A 20,540-nucleotide genomic window follows, 5' to 3' on the forward strand; every position below is an offset into this window, starting at 1 on the left:
ACCAAAGATGGAGTCCAACCTACTCGACAGTCACTGTACCGCGTCTCTTCACACGAGCGGGAAGCCATCTGGACTCAAGTCGACGACATGCTCAGCGACGACATTATACAGCCGTCGAAAAGCCCCTGGGCTGCGCCGGTCATACTGGTGAAGAAAAAAGATGGCACATTAAGGTTTTGCGTTGACTACCGACGACTGAACAAGATCACCAAAAAGGACGTGTACCCCCTGCCATGAATCGACGACGTCCTCGACCACCTCTGCCATGCGAAGTACTTCTCATCGATGGATCTGAAGACCGGCTACTGGCAAATTGAGGTGGACGAGAGAGACCGAGAGAAGACCGCCTTTATAACCCCGGACGGCCTATACGAGTTCAAGGTGATGCCGTTTGGGCTGTGTACGGCACCAGCAATGTTTCCTTTCAAAGAGTCATGGACACTGTGCTAGCTGGGCTGAAGTGGCACACCTGCCTCGTATACCTCGAGGATGTTGTGGTATTCGCCCGGACTTTTGACGAACACCTTGCAAGGTTGGAGTCTGTACTTGAGGCCATTCATACGTCGGGGTTAACGCTGAAGCCTGAAAAGTGCCGTTTCGCGTACGAGGAACTCAAGTTTTTGGACGTCGTCGTCAACGCCGCAGGAGTCCTACCTGACCCGGCGAAAACTTCAGCTATTGCGAACTTCCCAAGGCCAAAAGACAAGAAGGGTGTGCGAAGATTTCTCGGACTGTGCGCATACTACCGGCGCTTCGTCGCAAACTTCGCACGCATTGCAGAGCCACTCATATGCTTGACAAAAGATAGCACCCCTTTTAGCTGGGAAAACGACCAAAAAAAAAAAGCATTCTGCGAGCTGCAAAAATGCCTGCAAAGCCCGCCCATGCTCGCTCATTTCGACGAAGACGCCGAAACGGAAATACACACGGACGCCAGTGATATAGGATTGGGTGCCGTCCTCATCCAAAAACGAAGCGGTTGCGTAAAAGTAATTGCCTTTGCCAGCCGTGGTCTGTCAAAGGAGGAGAAAAACTACTCAGTGTCTGAAAAAAAGTGCCTCGCTATTATATGGCCGATTTCAAAATTTCGCCCATACGTGTATGGTAGACCATTCAAGGTTGTGACAGACCATCATGCGCTGTGTTGGCTCGCCATTTTGGAGGACCCCTGAGGCCGTCTTGGGCGGTGGAGCTCGCGCCTGCAAAAGTTCTGACGTTACAATCGTCTATAAATCCGGGAGGAAACACTTCGACGCCGACTGCCTGTCCCGCACTCCCGTCAACCCACCACCACAAGACTCTGATGAAGACAGCGCGTTTTTCAGAGTCGTGACGGAGAGCGACCTAGCTGTCCAGCAGCGTGCCAACCCCGACTTGCGCGTCATAATCGACTACCTCGAAGGATGCAACGTCACCGTGCCTAGGACCTTCAAACGCAACCTACCAGCATTCAGCCTGAAAAACTCCGTTCTAGCGAAGAATTTGAACGAGAACGAATTATCTTCTTGTCATCCCCGCAGACCTTTGTGACGAAATTTTGGAAGCGTGCCACGACGACTCGTCTTCCGGACATCTCGGCACAGCCCGCACAATTGGAAAAATCAAGACGAAGTACTACTGGCCCGCCTTACATCCGACGTCACCCACTACGTCCGCAGCTGCAGTGACTGCCAGCGACGAAAAACGCCACGGACGAGTCCCGCCGGACTTCTGCAGTCCATCGCCGTCCCATCGAGGCCCTTCCAATAGATTGGAATGGACCTTCTGGGCCCGTTCCCTACGTCCCGATCCGAGAGCAAGTGGATTGTCGTAGCGACAGACTACATGACGCGCTATGCAGAGACCGCCGCTCTTCCGAGGGAGACTGCACAAGAAGTCGGAAAGTTCTTCATAAGCCAAGTTGTGCTGCGACATGGAGCCCCGGAAGTCCTAATCACGGACCGCGGAACGGCCTTTTCTGCGGAGCTGATGCAAGGCATATTACGCTACAGCAACACGGATCCCCGAAGAACGACGGCGTACCACCCCCAACGAACGGACTAACGGAACATCTGAACAAAAAGATCGCAGATATGCTGTCAATGTACGTCGACGTTGAACATAAAGACTTGGGACAAAGTGCTCCCGTATGTCACGTTTGTGTACAACACGGCTATCCAGGAAACTACGCAAATGACGTCGTACCAGCTTCTCTACGGCTGACTACGATGCTTGAAGGCTGACTACGATGCTTGACACCATGCTTCCGCATGTAGAAGACGACGACGTCAAACCCGATGTCCAAGGATACCTTCAGCGTGCGGAGGAGGCCCGCCAGCTCGCTCGGGTTCGTTCAACGGACCAGCGCCTGGTGGATGCCGGGCGCTACAACCTCCGACGCCAAGACGTCGAGTATCACCCAGGGGATCGTGTTTGGGTTTGTACTCCCATCCGACGACGCGGACTCAGTGAGAAGCTTCTGCGACGGTATTTCGGACCCTACCAGATTCTATGACGTGTCGGTCAACTTACCTACGAGGTGATCCCCGATGGTGATTCCGGAACATCAGGACGACGTGCACGGTCCGAAGTCGTCCACGTGGTTCGCTTGAAACCTTACTATGCAAGATGACAGGACTTTTTTGTTTGCTCGGACTGTCTTTTATTTTAGCATCGGGTCGATGCACTCTTAGAGGGGGGGTAATGCCGCGAACCATGTATGGGCTTGTTTATTTATTGTTTGTTTACTGCCCGGCCACGCTCGGCTCTGTTATCTGTGTCCCAAGCGAAGAGCGTCTTCCACTCTTTATTTTTATGCCGCACGGGCTATCTCATTCAGATAAGCAGACTGTTTCGCCCTAACGTTACTAGCCCAGATAATCTTCTTTGATCTACAATTTTCTGGATGTATGTAAATCGACGGTTCCAAAAACACTCGCGCCGAAAGATAAACGCCTGCAGAGCAGACGCTGCGGCATTCGAATCACTGGAGCTCGCCTGCACACGTCACTTTGTTGACTGCTGCTTCGCCGCCTGTGTATTCTTTGAGTTGTTAGGGGAGCACAAGCTTTCTCCAATAAACGTGTTTTCCTTGAAGACAACTGCGTCGTCTTTGACTTCGTGACAATATTGCAGCTTCTAGCATGTCGCATTACCATGCTAGGCTGATCATAAGCAAGCACCATGCAAACCTTTCATTATAAGCCAAAAAACGACAAAGTTTGCATTGAAAGCCACCTCCCCCCAACTTGGCGCCGTGGGTCGCTTGTACGTGCACCACCTTCCTTGCCTGCGTATGCTTCCTTCCCGACTTTCAGTGATCACTCCTTTCCGCTGCAACTTGGGCACCCAACATGGTGCAATAGGCGACCACATTGCAATGTTTGGAACAAATTAAAACACCCACAATCCCGTGAGAACAGGAGAAGAACCTTCCAGAGTTCTTTTGAAAAATTCAAAACAGGAAAAAATGTGCAGCCTTTTCCCACTCGTGCAATTTTGAATTTGAATCATCATTCAAATTCCCTGCTACTATACGATATGATTTAAACGAAGCTTAAATTTACCTACTCTTTCAACACATCTGTTCAAAACCATCTTGAAAGTAGTAAAGTCCTCCTTTAATTACATGTTGCCAACATGAGCACATTCATTTTGTGAAGATACAGAAATTTTTACAGATTTCTGGAGCCCCCCCTCCCCAGTTACGGGCCTAGGGAACTAAACCAGCAACAGTGCTTCTGTTAAGTCTGGCGGCATGCACCCTCAATAGTACAACACAGAAACTTCATCCCTTTTCTTCATTGCTTTGCCCAGTGAAAAAGTTGCTTTATCAAAGCAGAAGTCATTGCTTTGGATTGCTGCTTCCACTTGTTAATTCCTTACATAACTTTGTGGGACTGACAAGGCAACACCTCCAAGCAAGAAGTGCATACTTGAAATACATCACAGAATGGACTTGTGAGAAGCAATCGCACGGGAATTGAAGCACCAGCCTCCACCCATTTGCGTTTTCAAATGGTTTATTAGTTCAGGGATAATCACGGTGGGCTCTTTTAAAAGTTTCAAACCGGGAAGAAAGATTTTTTTCTTTTATAAGTTCTGGGCTTGTTCTCACCAATGCAAAACAGTAGCACGTAGGAAATAAAACCTCACTGTCAATTCTCTCCCACAGGCACAGGTGAAACTCGCTTTCAAGTTTTCATTGCTGTCAATGAATTAAAAGTTTTTTCATAGTCACAATCAATACATTCTACAGCGACACAGTTGGCCTAGGTTCCTTGTGTTCACAAGCTGCGTGTATTTGTAATACTGCTTTGTAAACATAGGTAACCCTCATTAATTCAACCCTGATGGGACTACTAAAATCTGGTCAAATTAAGGAGAAAATTGAATTAACCTAAGTCAAACTACATACCTCTACACCTTAGTAGGACCTCTCAATTTGACCGGAATAAGTGGTAAAGTCCCATTAACTGTGGGCACATTAACAAGAGTCAACTATGATCATGTTATAAGCTACAGCCCTGTAAACCTATGGCTAAAGCGATTTCTCAGAATAGTGGCCGACTACCGAACATGTAATTTAACCAATTGCACCAGTAATCTCAGTTTCCCCCCTAGTTGGCGTACCGTATTTTCTCGCACATAACCCGCTCCTGCATATAATCCGCCCTCCCACTTTTAGCCCGCCGGAAAAGAAAAAAGAAGATCCTCACGTATTGCCCGAACGTTTGATACAGGAAAGGCTGCACCAAAGCTAGTGCTCAAGCAACACATCATATACTATGTAGACAGAGAAAGCGTATTTTTAGCAAGTAGAATACACTGACTGCAAGGCGAAAGTCACAATTCACTCAGTGTCACCGCTCTCGCTAGAGCTATCACTTGAGCCGCAGTTCTCACTGTTGTACACAAGGTCATCTTCACGGCACAATGCGCATTGCCGTGATGCTGCATTAAAAAAAAAAAGGGTATTATCCGCACCCCAACTATGCCACTTATATTTTCGCATTGTTGGTGCGGATTATACGCGCAAAAATATGGTATATAATACGTGTGGACAGTAAAAAGGGGTAACAGCTCTCGCATTCACTTGCAGAGCTCTTCAAACGGAACTCATGATTTTACGAAACACTGGACTGAAATCAAAACTGAAACAAACTTTACCAGCACTTGTAGTACAGGGCAGACCACTTATAACGCATGTTATGGGAGCAGCGAAAATCCTCACTATAAGCGATACTGCACTACATATAAACAAAATGTGTGTGAATCCAGCCACATCGCAATCCCCTTTTCAAACATGCTTTGTTTCCCATCACTAAGACGACCGCCCTTAAAAACGCAGGCACGGTGTTACACTTCAACCCACCCATATCAGACGCTGCACGGTTGGCCAAACCGCGTACGCGGCTTTAACTTACTGCTTTGCTTTTGTTTTGAGGGGATATATTTGCCCTATGAATTTGGAAGAACGGATGCCATGGAGGGGCATTGGACACTTTGATAAGAATACAAGCACCATTTTTTTTTCACCCAACCTCGTCATTCACGATGCGAAAAATTGTTATCACCACACCGTTCAGGTAGTAAAAACACCAGAGTGGCAGCTCCCCATCTCCAGATGTTCAAAAAGGCCAACCTGCTCTTACACTTTAAAGTCTCATTAGAGTACTTTAACATTAAAGTACGTAAAACATCAGAACTACAAAACTTTTAAAACTAGGGGTGTGCGAATATTCGAAACTTCGAATATTCGATTCGAATTTTTTGGTATTCGATTCGATTCGAACGACACTTTTATTGTTCGAAATATTCGAACCACCCAAAACTAAAAAAAAAAAAAAAAATTCAGAGCGTGTCTTCTGTATCGGTGTTTATTTACAGTGGACTCTCGATGATACGATTCTGGGGGTGCGAATTACGGGATGATACGAATTTCCGAAAAGTCCCGGCAAAATTGCATTGTTTGCAATGGGAAAAATTTCGGCTGTTACGAACGGACCTGCGCGGCCCGGCGGAAGATACGAACGAGCCGGCAAGGCACCCGACTGCCGAACGAGCAAGTGACGGCTCTCGCTCCCCTGTTTGTCACTCTTTCTCCAGAAACGGCCGGGCTGTTGTTTTCTGCTCGCGAAAACGCTCTGCGTACGCCCAACGCGCTGACACCGCCGCGAAACAACGCCCACGCTGCGCGCGGCGCGGCCGGCGGCGTCAACATGGCGTCGGCTCCAGCCGCGAAGTGGCGCGGGGGCTCGAGCGACCGCTTCTAACCGCTCTTTAAAATGCGGCTCAAGGGAGACACGAAGTTGCTTGTGCGGTAAAGGAGCTGATAATGCATGCGAAAACGGTACTATAAAACATCATCCGCCCCGCTAGTGAATGCGCCCATAAAATATTTGCCGGGGTACTAAGCCTAACCATCTCCGGCGGAGCCAAGCCGGCTGTCTCGATCTCATCGCAAGTAGTCAGGCTCCTCCATCCTGCCGCGCGCGTCGTGCGTCATTTTCTGACCGAGGTAGGCGCTTCCGCGGGCGCGAAATCGTTGAGCGCGGGCGCGAAATCGCAGAGCCGAGGTGAGCGAATCGCGTGCAAAAACGCATCATGCGGTTCACGCTTGGCTGTTTCGGCGTGTAGCGAGCTTGGGCACAGCGAGTGAGGAGACGAGCGCGAAGCTTTACGTGCTCCAGAAAGGACTGCTTTGCGACACGGGGGTTAAAAAAAGCAGAAAAAATCACGAATTTCTTCACGCGAAAGTAGGAAAAGAAATAAACGAAAACTTTTTTCAGCGCTAAATTTTTTGGTCTGTGTTGGTTCATACGAATTTCGGATGATACGAATATTTTTCGCAGTCCCGCGAGTATAGTATCATCAAGATTTTACTGTATCAGCGCGCGGCAATGTGCACGGGCTCGGGCATGCCAGCTACTAGTGTCTCAAGTGAGCGGCTGTTTTCGGTATCTGGTAAAGTGGTGACGAGCAGGAGGTTGTCACTGCTCCCCGAGCATGTCGAGCAGTTAACCTTTCTCCATGTTAACATTTAAGTGAGTGCAGACCTTAACCTGTTGAGTGCAATGTATTTCCTAATTTTACTTTGTGTGATTTGTTGTGCAATAAAGTTGCAGTTTTTGTGTCTCTAGATGGTGAAAACCTTAATTTTACAAAAAACAATAAGTATTCGTATTCGAAAAATATTCGAAAAATATTCTATTCGAATTTTGTTTTTATTATTCGAATTCGCTTCGAAATTAAAAAATTGATATTCGCACACCCCTATTTAAAACATTACAATGACAGTAAAGTGTCCGTACTTTTCGTTGCGAATGTAAGACTTTTGCACATTCGTCCGTTTCCCCCAACCCCTAAAGTAAACCACAGTTGTGGGTGTAACCGCGAGGGTAAAACTGGTAAAACTTCAGCATTCAGTGTCTTTAGAATTTTCATATTTCAGCAAACACGCAGAACCCTACTCACAATATACCAGTTAGGTTATGGCAGGCCGAAAGAATACAGAATTATTTCAACAACTGTCCTCCGCCATGAACAATAAAATGAGCAACTCAGTTTTCATGCCTACAACAATGAGGACGAGTTCCACTGAACCAACTCCCTCGCTCCCCTAGTGCTAAGTAAAATTCGTTGTTCGAACAAGATGTAAGAGTTTGCTCTCCTACAACAGAGACGAAAGGTCTGGCTGAGAAAGCAGCTTGCCCAGCCCTAAGAGTACAGAGAGAACAGGCCCTTTGGATGGACCCGCTGTGAAACACAGCAAGAAGAGTTGCTGAAGCACGGCCTCCACAACGACCACTGACTGCCCTTTGGTGTAAGCTATGCAGAGCCACTAAACACCACAGCTGCAACAAAGGGCCACAGCTGTGCCCTTCGCAACTGCTATTCGAGACTAGCCTGGACAGGCCAGCCCTTCCTCCTATCATGCTGCTGGCGGGCTGCCACACGGTTGACACCAAGAAAGTGAACGACCAATCACTCCGAAGCCAGCCGTTCAGTGAGCACCAACAAACTCGTACATCTCATCTGCCAGCTTGAGGGCAACATCAAGGCCCTCGCAGTGCCGCTGCAGGGGGGCTGGAATGCCTGCAACACCGTGGAAAGCACCGGAAATGCTGCCCGCCATGGAGGCTATGGTGTCGGTGTCGCCACCAACCGCAATGGACAACACGATGGCTCGGACGAAAGGGCTCTCAGTCTGCGCAGGAAGAAAGATTTGAAAGACTCACTTGGCCACACTCATACATAATTTAACGTCGGCAATTCCTTGAGGCCAGCCCACATTTTTCTAGTGGTATGCATTTACACTGCCAATTAAAGAATCACTCTCAGTCTAGGGCTACGTTCCCATTCACGGACAGCATTGTAGACAGCTTAGCAAGTCACCTAATTAGACGTCAAAAGCAACAGGAATTAGAATGGTGCAGCAGTCACCAGCATAGACAAAATAAGCGAAGCGGACACGTTAACAAATTTAAGCTGCAGTTTTGTAAAAGATGAGCCCTTGTTTTGGGCAGTCACCTACTTGACAGCACTGCTTTTCAGAAACTATTTGTAGGGTTTATACATCCTTTGCACGGTGGCGCTCCTACATGTCCATGTTTTCTCGGTGTCTGCCTGTCATGAGGCGTGTCCAATTCCAGTGGTGATGTGAGGCAGGACACCCACTAGCGCACGCCGCACTCAGATCAGCGAGTGAAAATGGGTGACACGTCAGGCAATACTATACAGGCAGCATTGAACAGAGCTTAACATGGTAGATGATCCGCAAAGATGGAGCTGTCTAAAGGGGAAATTACAAAAGCAGCCTTTACTACTTACAGGGGAAAAAAAAGGGTGATTGACATACGGTCGTCACTAGACATATTGTGGCTCCTGGACTGTCCGTCAAGAGCATTCATATATCTACAGTGCAGCCCATTTATAATGTTAGCGCTCATAGCACAAGGGTTTTGTGACCACTGGTCCACCTCCCATAGAACTCAATGTATATACACTGTTTACAGCACAGCGACCTGGGTGCGGCCATCTTAGACTGCATGACATTCGTTATTGGAGGCCTTTTTGCTGCCTTTGCTGAAGCTCGCACGCATCGGCGAGTGTAGGCACAGCTTGAACTTTTTTCGGGTGTTTCTGTGACTGGAGACTTCGCAGATGACTAGATATTGTGCGACAACCTTCAGAGATGTGCGATATTGTGCGACACCCAAACAAACGTTCCCACGTTGCTCAGCATAAGCGAGAATCTGTCTTAATTGTGTTCGTCTTAACGGGAGTTCACTGTATTTTCTCAGCGCAGCAGTTCACCCACAGCTATATCCCGCTTTAATTTCGGCGATAGTTATTTCCAACTATCTAGGCGACAAATTAAAGGCTAGTCAAAAACCAAAAACAGCAGATGTCCGCCTCCCAAAGCGAAAACTTCGCCGTGCCTGTCGCAACTAACCAATACTGCAACATTCTTTCGTAACACGTGTGGTCTTGCCTCTACCTTGCAGCTAAGCTACGCGACAACAACTGACACAAAAATATGCATGGTTGCGCACGTTTTCACTGGTGGAAATGAAGAGCAGAAGAGTGTAGGCGTGTTGCCAATGAAGAAACAGCCGGCCAGCAAGCACCGCAGAAGGCCAGCGCAGCCTTCTCATTGACAGGGGCGATCTTAGCGGCAGATTTTGTCCCCGAATAAAACTTTGGCCGGAGTTTTGTGAGCAGAAAAGCATTGAAGGACTCAGGCGAGACTGAGGAACCAAGTGCCAGCAAAGCACTTGGTTTGAAGGTGAAACAGCCGTTTCATTTTCGGCTAGTCGCATGGTACCGCAGCAAAGCTCCGAGCAAGTGAAGCGATGACAAAGAAAGACGCAGCTGGCACGCTGGCGGATGAAGGTTATTGCGACACGATGAATGGCTTTGAAAGAGAGCATAGTGATGCTTTCGCTCTAAAATTGTATAATGCACACAGCTACCCCATGTGCTACATTTATTATGCCTACAGTGGGTCTGCATTATGATGCGAAACATTTTATATGCGGCACACACGGAATGGGATGCAAACAGACACAAGGTGTCTGTAACAGCCTTTGAAGGCTACATTTGTCTCCCAAAGTGCTCAGCCTCAGGGTAATAAATACCTGAAAGAATGGGAGCGGCTCGTGTGACCTCAGGAACGCGTAGATGGCCGTGGGGACAGACTTGTGCGCCGATACGTCATTGCCAAAGAGGGCCGCCACTTCCTCAGCGGACAGGTCCTGAGGCTCGTCGCACAACACGCGGCGCATGTTCTGCAGCGACGTGGTGAACGGCTTGTCTTCTGCCGGATCTAACACCATCCTGCAGATTTTAAAGCGGGCTCACGATGTGTACACGCAGGCATAGGCAGAGGTAGATTCGACCAAAGAATGACATTGCAACACCAAGTAATGCTAAACACTGCGACCCCACAACACGTTATGCCACACAGTTCACCAAGCACTGCAAATCCACATGGCAGTTATGCCACTAATTTCGACCAAAGTGCCGACTGTGTTTGGTTCTTGGCCATTTTGATTTCTACATTGTGCCTACACTTAACCAAATTCTAATTAAAGATCAGTTGGAAGCAAACTTTTGCTTGTTGCAAGCACAGTGGCTAGCCATGGGCGTGGTTCTTGCCTGAGGCAATGAAAGTGACTATAATTCGAAGACTTGAGCTTCCCTGAACCTTCATTGCCTGGGAGAAAACAGTAGGAATGATTTGCTTGTAGTTCTTTCATTTCAAAAGTGGCCCCACTGTTGCGAGAGCACCTCAAGGGATGACACAGCACTTCGACAGCTCATATAGCATTTTCTCCGATACATGCTGATTTCCAAAATGTCATTGCATTGCAGCCACTTGTTTCGTTATCCCCACACATTAATTTTTATTTGAAAACAAGTTCCAGCTGTAAGACCACAAAACTTTGTCAATATTTGGTTGATTTTAACGGCATCAGGCAACTGCACAAATTGGACTCATAGCACAAGTTGAATGCAGGAAGGTAGCTAGTGAGTTGCCACCCTTTCTTCAGTTTCTCTTATTATACTATAAAACATGATTGAAGTCTGCATTAAAATTTCCACGAGTGCTATTGCAAGCAGGTACTTTTGACTGGAGCGAAGTTGTATGGTGCCTTCATGGTCCCTCCAAACCCTGGGGCTAGGAGAAGTTAGACCTTTCCCTTACACAGATCTGGATGAATGTTACCCCATTTTAACAAAATGTCCAAAATCGTTTCTCCCCAGTTTTCGATTTCGTCCACTCGAAAACTGCCCAATTTTTGATAGTCTTATTTCCTAATGTTCCTGAAGGAGAGATCAACTGTAGTGGGTCGTACGCGGTACATGTGGGAGGCACCAAAGATTATCTTTCCAAGTTATTTTTGATGCAACTATTTGTATTTGTAATGTGCACGTGACAAGTAAAAAGATCAGTTGCCACGTCTGCCTTAGTCCTGAGTACTGTACACTTTGTTGGCGCTGCTAAGATGTCTTCATTTCGAGAACCCACACCGCGATTTCAGGCCACCCATTTAAGTATTCTGAACTTGCTGTGGTGTATACTGTTAATAGCAGATGCCGCCGCGCCGATATGCCTCAGCAGGCTCACATAATTACACTCGAGCTGTGTCTTTTCTTGCATGGAACGTGGGTTGTTCACAGGTACACATTACTTTGTTACACATTACTTGAGTAATGTGTAACAGGTCACAGGTCAACATTACCTGAGAGCAGTTATTTTGCTACCAACTGGAAAGGCTGGCTTGGTCCCCACGCGATACTTAAAGGAGCCATGAAGACAAAATATAAGTTGGGTTTATTAGAAAGACTGCTTAGTCCCGATAACAATGATACCAATATCATCGCAATCTTCGAACAAATAACGGAAATATGAAAGAAAACGTGTGAAGCAGTCGCGACCCCCCAGCCAATTTCCCGCAACTTTTCTATGACGTCACGGAACCTTGTTTACGCGATTGGCGGCCGCCTAACTAACCTGTCTCGAAGACACATGACTGGACGTCTGTAATGGGGCTTGTAGTTCCATTTGACCGCATCACTTGAATGCCAACGTGCAGTTTATTTATTTATTTATTTATTGATAATACCCTCAGGGTACATTGAAGTACATTGCAGAGGGGAGGGGCAAGAATACAATAAATATACACAAAAGTATACAAGGAAGCAGATGCAACATTTAAAAATATCGACAGCAAGAGAGAAAATAAATAAGAAACATAGAAGTGCATGATACATGAAGCAACTAAACCAGGTTTAACAATGCATTTTTGAATAGTATGGCGTCGGCTATACTTGTTAGGGCGGCTGGTAGACAATTCCACTCATTGCTGGTTCTGGGAAAGAAGGACTGCTGGTATGCTGACGTGTTACAGCGAGGCACGTTGACCTTTTGTAAATGATCGCGTCGAGATGATATGAATCGTGCAGGTTCAATCCAAAGTGAACGCAAAGAAGGATTTTGATAGAATATTTTGTGGAAGAGGAGAATTCGAGACTGCTTCCGGCGGGTAGCAAGCAATGGAAGATGTAAAGTCGCCTTCATGACAGTTACGCTAGCTGTACGATGATAGTTAGCCAAGATGAAACGAGCTGAACGGTTTTGTATGGCTTCGACTGCGTGTGTTAGTGTAGCATGGCCTGGATCCCATATTGAAGGTGCATACTCTAACTGTGGACGAACGTACGTGGTGAACAGCAGTAATTTTAATGATAACGGAGCTAAGTAAAAATTTCTTTTGAGGTATCCTAAAGTGCGATTAGCCTTGGCCGTTATGTATTCTACATGTGGTTTCCATGAAAGGGTGTTAGTAATGTGGACGCCCAGGTAACGGTAAGATTTGACTGATTCTAGGCAATTGTTGTTGAGGTAATACCTTGCGCACTCCAAGTTAGTACGGGAAACAAGCGGAGTTCATAATGTTAGAAGCACCATCTGAAAACGTGAGCCGTGGTGGCCACTTTTCTGATGGAGTCAAAAAGCAAAAATGCCCATGTGTTCGATATTTCGGCACATGTTAAAAATCCCCAGGTGGTCAAAATTAATCCGGAGCCCTCCACTACGGCACGCCTCAACGTTTGTGTAGCATCGGCACGTTAAACCCTACAATCAATGAAAACGTGAGAACATTGCTTGTGTTTATTAACGCACTGAAAATTATATTTCATTGTTGGCCCGTATGACGTCATTCTTGCTCATAACACGTCACTGTGGCGCAAAATTTGAATGTTTTCAAATAGTTCTTGTTTTTTTTTTTCGTTAAAAAACATCTTTTGTGGCTCTAATGGAACTCAGTGCGATACTGAATCCTAGTTCTTTCAAATTAAACGAAGTTGTATTTTCTCTTCATGGCTCCTTTAATAAACACAAGCAATGTTCTCACGTTTTCATTGATTGTAGGGTTTAACGTGCCGATGCTACACAAACGATGAGGCGTGCCGTAGTGGAGGGCTCCGGATTAATTTTGACCACCTGGGGATTTTTAACATGTGCCGATATATCGAACACATGGGCATTTTTGCTTTTTGACTCCATCAGAAAAGTGGCCACCACGGCTCACGTTTTCAGATGGTGCTTCTAACATTATGAACTCCGCTTTATCTACGTTGTCAGGCCGCGAAAATCGCAGCTCCTTTCTATTATCGGATACGCGATACCGCTGAAGCAGCCGCAGCACTGGCTGCTCCCGCAAGAACAAAAATGGTTTGTTTAGAAAACTAGCAATTGAATAGATTTTTAATTTTTATTAAACATAAAAAAAATGTTTTTCGTACTACACTATGCAAAATAATTACAAATATTATTATTATAACGTCACGGTGATGTCACTATGATGTCACGCAGGGCAGGAGCCACCACGGGGGGACCCGTCTCGTGCCCCGCGCAAGGTATGAGACGCTGCTATTTTTAAATTGAACCGTCTTGAGCACATAACCTAAAATTGGCAGGAAGACTGAACGAGAATAGAAGAATAATACTAAAAAATTTGAACACCCTATCTTGTTTAGATGCAGAGAAAAAACGCCCCACATTTGGGCAATTTTCGAAAATTTTTCCAATTTGGGAATTTTTATTAAAAGGAATTCACTCTGCGAGCCAAAGACTAGTACTTTAAATCATTTGAGAGTATGGAAAGCCTTTGCATAAAAAGAACTAGTGCAATAGCTGCAGTAGTTTTTGTTTTACAGCGGTAGAAGTTCCCTATTTTCCGCGAGCCGCTCAACGCACCAGTGACCTCAATCAGCTTTGGCAATTTTTTTGAGGAAGAGAATTATTTGTTTTTTTAGAACACTAACTTCACATATGCTTTCCCCTGTGCACAGTGAGCTATATATAAAATTTTCGCCAAAATTAAAGAAGTCGACCAGACACGCCTGTCTCATCTCTCATGAAAACACTGTCGGAGGAACAATAGGTGATTTGTGTTCCCGCAAGCTCAAGCACACAAAAAAGTCGTAGCTTCACAAAACAGTAGGTCCACTAATCGAAAACGAGAGCCAATTTCTGCCTGAGGCTAACCCTTCACCGAGGAGACTGGAACCTGTTATATCTCTGGAGGAGAGCAGCAAACAGTTCCACTGTAGAGTGGCTGACGTCTATCTGCAGCCTGCAGGGCTCCCTGATCAGAAAACACATTGGTCAAAACTTAAGATGTTTACCTTTCCCTAATATCCATTTGCCAAGGTTGATTGCCGCTACGCAAGTGAAGTTCATGGCCACTGTCCCCACAATATCTCACGGGGTCTCGAGAAAAGATTTCCTTTGAAGCACATCAAGATGCAGTTACATGAGGCATCAAAGTAGTACATGCTTAGCTCACTGGCAACCTAGCACCTATTGCAGGCACATTATTGTCACAACAGGGGACAGAAACTAACCAACAATCAGCAAACAATTTTTTTTTCTCATTCCAGTGGGTAAGGGTGTAAACCTATCTGCACAGTTGAGACAGCTTGTGCTTTCATGTTGTTCTGCAACAAGCATGCCAGCAGCTACCTAGAACATAATATTGTGCTTACCTTAAGGGGGGACACTCCTCTTAAAACTATTTCTTTTAATTTTTGAGTAAACTCTGTGAAACTTGTCAGACTTGCTGCTTTTCCCCCACTGATTTCAAATATGGAATTATTTTTTTTAGTTGGTCAATTAGGTCCCGAGATAATTAGAGGTAATTAACCATTTTTGGAGGAACAATAGACAAAACTGTGTTGGTCAGAAAACTGTAATCTTTACATTTTCCAACACTACGAGCCCTGGTGAGTGCAATAAAACAATCCGTTTTTTTATGAATCGCTTGGAACTATTTTTACAGCTCATTAAACTTCAGTGTTTGAAGTTGGCACTCAAAATGGCTCCTTGCCAGTGTTGCCAGCAAGGTTTAATGAGCTGTAAAATTAGTTCCAAGTGGTGCATCAAAAAACTGATTGTCTTACTGCACTCACCAGTGTTCATAGTGTTAGAAAATGTAAAGATTACAGTTTTCTGACCAACACAGTTTTGTCTATTGTTCCTCCAAAAATGGTTAATTACCTCTAATTATCTCGGGACCTAATTGACCAACAAGAAAAATAATGCCATATTTAAAATCAGTGGAGGAAAAGCAGCAAGACTGACAAGTTTCACACAGTTTACTCAAAAATTTAAAAAGTTTTTTTAAGAGCAGTGTCCCCCCTTAATCTGTTTCTGCTAATAACAATAACAATGATAAGGCTCAAACATTTTGCATTCATCACAGGTGCCCAGTTCAAAGGACAGCCCTGCTATTGCCTACCCATCCAAATGTTGTTCGCCAAGGTAGCACTAAAAGCACAGGCAAAAGATTTGACCAAAATTACATGTGGCTCTGTTCCAGAGGTCCAAAATTTGCACCTGTACCTGTTCAGAAAGTCTGACAACTTTAGGATACCGCAATCCAATTGCGGCTTACTTAAGCATTTAGTGAGTCAAATCTAATCTTAGGTTTTGCCAGGAAGCAGCAGCAGCTAAGTTACGTGGTGTGCTGTGGGGATGGCTTCAGATTAGGCTATACCTGCTCGGGTATTAAAGGCGCACTGAAATTTCAGCACAGAGTTAGGACCCCTGCGGGCAAAGGTATGAGCCGCCTTACTTGATGCCCTCAGACTCAATGGCATCCATCTGTTCCAAGAGGAAGTCCAAGTAGGCGGCCTTGTTGAGAGGAGCTTGGGCATCAGATGTGACGGCAGAGTGCACCGCCAAGCACTGCAGGATGGCACCGTTGCAGCCGTTTTTGTGCGTGTGCGTTATGCGAGCTTGTTTGTCCGCTACCTGGGCACAGTGGTAAACGCTCGTCTCCAAAGAAGAGAACAGAGACACTAGTGAATAAGCAAGGGCATATTTTTGGGCCAGTAATATACTGGTACTAAAGAGCCAAAAGCTGTCACTAATGTGCTCAGCCCTGCACAAAACCACATCCTAAGCCTGCTGAAAATGTAACGCGCATAGGGAAAAAGCTGAAGAAGAAAAAAAAAAAATACCCACGAACTACTAGTCTGCGTGACAACAGTGCTGTTCCTACACTTCTTCAAACTGTGCATGTGTGCATCATAGCATACACGACTGAAGAAAAAAAAAGCGCAAGTTATGAAGCCCACTCTACGCTTTTATAGCAGGCGTAGTTGTATTTTTCTACAAATATATACAGTAACTTTGTAACTTTAATTTAATTTTAACTTTGTAACTAAATTTGTAATTTTAATTTATGCTGAAAGTGCAGAATATGTTGCAGGCTTTAGATTTGGTGAGATAGGGGGCCGCACTGAGATGAGACCCAAGAACATTTCCTTTCTTCAGGGTAGTCTCCAGTGACCTACAGCTGTAATATTCCATTGCCAGCTTTTTTCCAAAGCCAAGAGTAGACTACAAAGGGGTGTTTATAACACAGCAGCACAACAGACCAACAAGGAAGCATTTACCATCCTAGAACAGGACCAATGTGCATACTGTGTACACCTCGCCCCACTTCCAAGCCCAAACCGTCTTGGGGCCAAACTAGTCTGACATAGAACGCATTTTGCACAAACAGCGGGACAAGCAGAGAAAACATAGCACAGGCTAACAAATCTGGGTTTAGATATCTTGTATGGTCTTGAAGAAACAACAGAAAGACAATCACCATTACAAACAAGCTGCCTCTTGCAGATCACTTCCCATCAAGCCCGTCATCCAGAAACAATTTCTTTGCTAGACAAACAAATCAGTGGCAGACATACGCCCATTTCCCCTTTGTGAATGATTTTGCAGGTGAGCCAGTCATAGCTTCTAGCAGGCCCCTCAGTTCAGTTAAATATAGGATAGCAATTAGGAATGGCACAGAACACCCACATGACCATTGATAACACCCACGCAACCTATCACTTAGACATCTGCAGTTTAAGCAATGCAAAATTTTTTTGAAGGACAGAGGAACCTTGTAAACCCCTCCTTCCATACAGGCTACAAACTTATTCTGGTGTTTCGTGTGACATCTACTTTGTTTAATTAGAGGCATTTGCAATTTACCAGGCGACAAAGCCTCGACAGCTTTTCAAACGCAGAGAACGTACCACCCATCAGCCCCTGCATGCTCTAGGTTTCAGGCTGTGGATGAGCTGATGAATGTATGCAATAGCAACCACTTTTGGTGCGTCAGTTGGATCTGCCGGTCATATATCCAGGCTACTCTGACAGCATGAAAAACTGTGTTGTCTGGTGTTCCTGCTGTGACTAGGATAGCACATGCCAGCAGAAATCCAGAAAGACTCAGAACAAATTAATATACTTTTACAGGGTTAGTTCACAGATGGAAGTTATAAAGTTTGTTAAAATATAACTGCAACATACGAAACAGATTTTCCATTATTTGCACAGTATATGGTGCATCTACATATTTTGCGAGAATTTACACAATAGCCATTTGAGGACCTCTGTAAGTGTTTTTGTTCAGCTGGCAGTGCTGACAAGAAAGTGCCCCACGAATACATTTGTGTCAGAAGCACTACATATGTTTTGTGACAAAACTTCTTTTCCGTGCACCTGTAATTGACTAAACTCGTCAAAATCGCATGTTTTACAGTATAAACGACATTAACTCTCCAAACGAAAAAGCAATGCAGAAAACCAGTTCCTTCTGCCTGCTTAAGAGCATAAAATTACAACAATTATCAGGAGTAACAAACTTGTATATACTTCTGGCTAAGTGAAGCGAGTCTAAAGCTAGTAAAAAGAAAATTCACTTACAGATATCATTTCAGCCAAGTTTTTGTGACAGAACAAGGCCACAGGGGCCACTCTCATAGCCCCGCCATTGCCATAGGACCCAGTGCCCTTAAACTGGTCCTTGGCTGGCCCAAAGGGGTCCTCGAAGTTGTCCTTCTTGAGGGCGTGAAACACATCGACGACGTTGGGACCATAGCCTCGTTTGGGCTGATCAAAGTACTCTGCGGTGAACCTGGCAAACGACGTCAAAAGATAGTGGTCAGCAAGGAATAATGCCTTATGGCAATTCTAACACTTCTTTCCCTTTCACTGTATCTTTAGTCTCCCACTGCATATAATCTGAACAAGATTTTTTTTTTTAACATTGTTCAGTCATCATCACACCAACTATCCTCCAGATTAGTGTCGTGTTAATCCCTTCCGCCACTAGAGTACATTCTGCACTATGATAGCAATCTGAACGTCGTCTTTTCGTTTTTACTTCGTTGCTGGCAGCAAATGGACCAGTTAGGTCCCGTCTGTACTTTCTTCTGCACTCGATTTATTTCAAGCTCTAGTTGGGTCACAGTTCATAGCCCTTTGTGGCTTGCAAGAATGCAAGTTAAACCTTCGCGCCGAACCCGTTTTACGCCGCACCAATGCAGTACTGACACCGAGTGTTTGACAAACAGAGCTTCACCTTTGGGCAAGGTCACTGGCATGGAAACCCTTCTTTTCAATGAGGGACGCTGCCAAGCACCTTGTCATTGCCGTGTCATCGGTGTACGGTCGAAAAGGCAGCAGCCCTGAAGCAAGCGCATTTTTCAGTATCGCTCGCGCATTCGGCCATGGAATCGCACTGTATTAGAAACATATTCCACACACTAGAAGAATTAACACTACTCTGGACACTGACGTCCACGCGATATTTAATTCTAGACAACAGCCCATTCGTGGGGTTGTTTAAAGATGCCGCGAGAGAGCTCAGCTCTTTTGTCGGACAAACACGCAAACGGAAGGAGAATCAACGGCACCGTGCTATGCCATCTGAACCGAATTACGAAGCCGCACCTTCAAAATCATTCGCTACAGCAACAGCGTTGCAGTCATACTAGCCAGCAAGTGCGACATACCTTTGGCGGACTCGTCAAGGAGCTTCGACACATAGGACGTGAGCACCGACTTCGAAACTGGGAAGTCTCCTTCGAAAGGTGCTCCCAGGCAGTCGCCGAGGAGCGAGCCGACGAGACATCCTCGGAATTTGCCCGCCAGTAAACATACTGAGTTAGTGACGGCCGACATTTGTACTGCCGGAACCCAATTACTTTTAGACCGCGGTTATACACGAAAGCGTAGCACGCCCTCCAGAATATTTTGTACTTTGTTTTGTGTGGGAAACCGGGTAAACGCGGGCAACGGCGCATTTTGCAGCGGCCAAGCGCAGAACCACTGCATCAGCGATGACCATTGGTTGCTTTCTGAAATTCGAGCGTTCTTCGCATACTTGGCCATACTTGGCACTCTTGGTGAGAATAATTTTAAAAAATTGTTCGCTCTTCCAGTAAGACTAATTTTTAAAATTGTTTGCACTCTTCAAGCCAGCAGCGCTGCTTGAGCATGCCCCCATATCTCGTCTTTTTTTTTTCTTTTTTTTTTGGGGGGGGGGTAAGGGGGAGCGTGGTCGAAGCTGTCAAAGTCGCGTGCGCGTCTCGCATGCATCGTTGTTTGCCTCTGCATGTGCTAAGTGAAGTAGATCACAGCAATAATAAGGACTTTAATAAAGACTAGAAGCCTAGGCTAACGATGAAACATGCTAAGAACAGTGGAGAATCAAAGACAGCCAAGGTAACCAAAAAAGAAGTAAGGCAGATAGAAACAAATAAATTGAGAGAAAAAATGAAAGCTAAAACGTGAAGAGCTAGCGTTGTGGGAATGATAAGGGGTATGCGTGGTCTGCCGAAAAGAAACAGAAACTATGCGTCACATAGTGTTGGAATGTGAGTGCATATCCCTCCAAAGCGATACAAGGGAAATATTCGGATTCCCGAAGCCCTTGATTTAAGGGGAGCACAGATAGCTCTTAAAAGCTGTCGAGGTGACTAAGAGAAGATTAGAATGCTGGTGGAAGATGAGCAGAGAGGGGAATATTGCCTAGGACAGCTACCAGGCTGTAACAAACAAAATTTATTTTGAGCCTGCCCTAAGAGCAGTCAATATCTTTATCTCTATGCATTAAACAACAACTGTACAACATATCTTCGATAAACCGCACTGGTGCACACAGGGCGCACTAGTGCAGTTTATCGAAGATATGGCACACCAG

General features: G+C 45.6%; 1 protein-coding gene across 1 annotated transcript; it reads right to left on the reverse strand.

The window, feature by feature from the left end:
- Positions 1 to 3,960: 3,960 nt before the first annotated feature.
- Positions 3,961 to 19,679, reverse strand: LOC144156266 (ADP-ribosylhydrolase ARH3-like). The gene is made up of 6 exons (XM_077688192.1): positions 19,351 to 19,679; positions 18,918 to 19,023; positions 18,260 to 18,470; positions 16,131 to 16,309; positions 10,122 to 10,320; positions 3,961 to 8,188 (listed from the first exon to the last, which is right to left on the reverse strand). The coding sequence occupies exons 1-6, from the start codon at positions 19,517 to 19,519 to the stop codon at positions 7,985 to 7,987; spliced, it is 1,068 nt and encodes a 355-aa protein (XP_077544318.1). The 5' UTR covers positions 19,520 to 19,679; the 3' UTR covers positions 3,961 to 7,984.
- Between the last annotated feature and the right edge of the window lie 861 nt (positions 19,680 to 20,540).

This window comes from Haemaphysalis longicornis, unplaced genomic scaffold, assembly GCF_048455015.1.
Source record: "Haemaphysalis longicornis isolate Haplotype H1 unplaced genomic scaffold, Haemaphysalis longicornis Haplotype H1 scaffold_1, whole genome shotgun sequence".
In the NCBI taxonomy this organism is placed as follows: domain Eukaryota; kingdom Metazoa; phylum Arthropoda; class Arachnida; order Ixodida; family Ixodidae; genus Haemaphysalis; species Haemaphysalis longicornis.

Bases quoted from the DNA above. Each gene is read 5' to 3' on its own strand.
- LOC144156266 (XM_077688192.1), bottom strand. From the start codon at position 19,519: ATGTCGGCCGTCACTAACTCAGTATGTTTACTGGCGGGCAAATTCCGA. The intron at 19,024-19,350 runs GTATGTCGCACT...CGCTTGCTTCAG, and splicing joins CCTTGACGAGTCCGCCAAAG to GGCTGCTGCCTTTTCGACCG. The intron at 18,471-18,917 runs GTGAAGCTCTGT...GTCGTTTGCCAG, and splicing joins GCCAGTGACCTTGCCCAAAG to GTTCACCGCAGAGTACTTTG.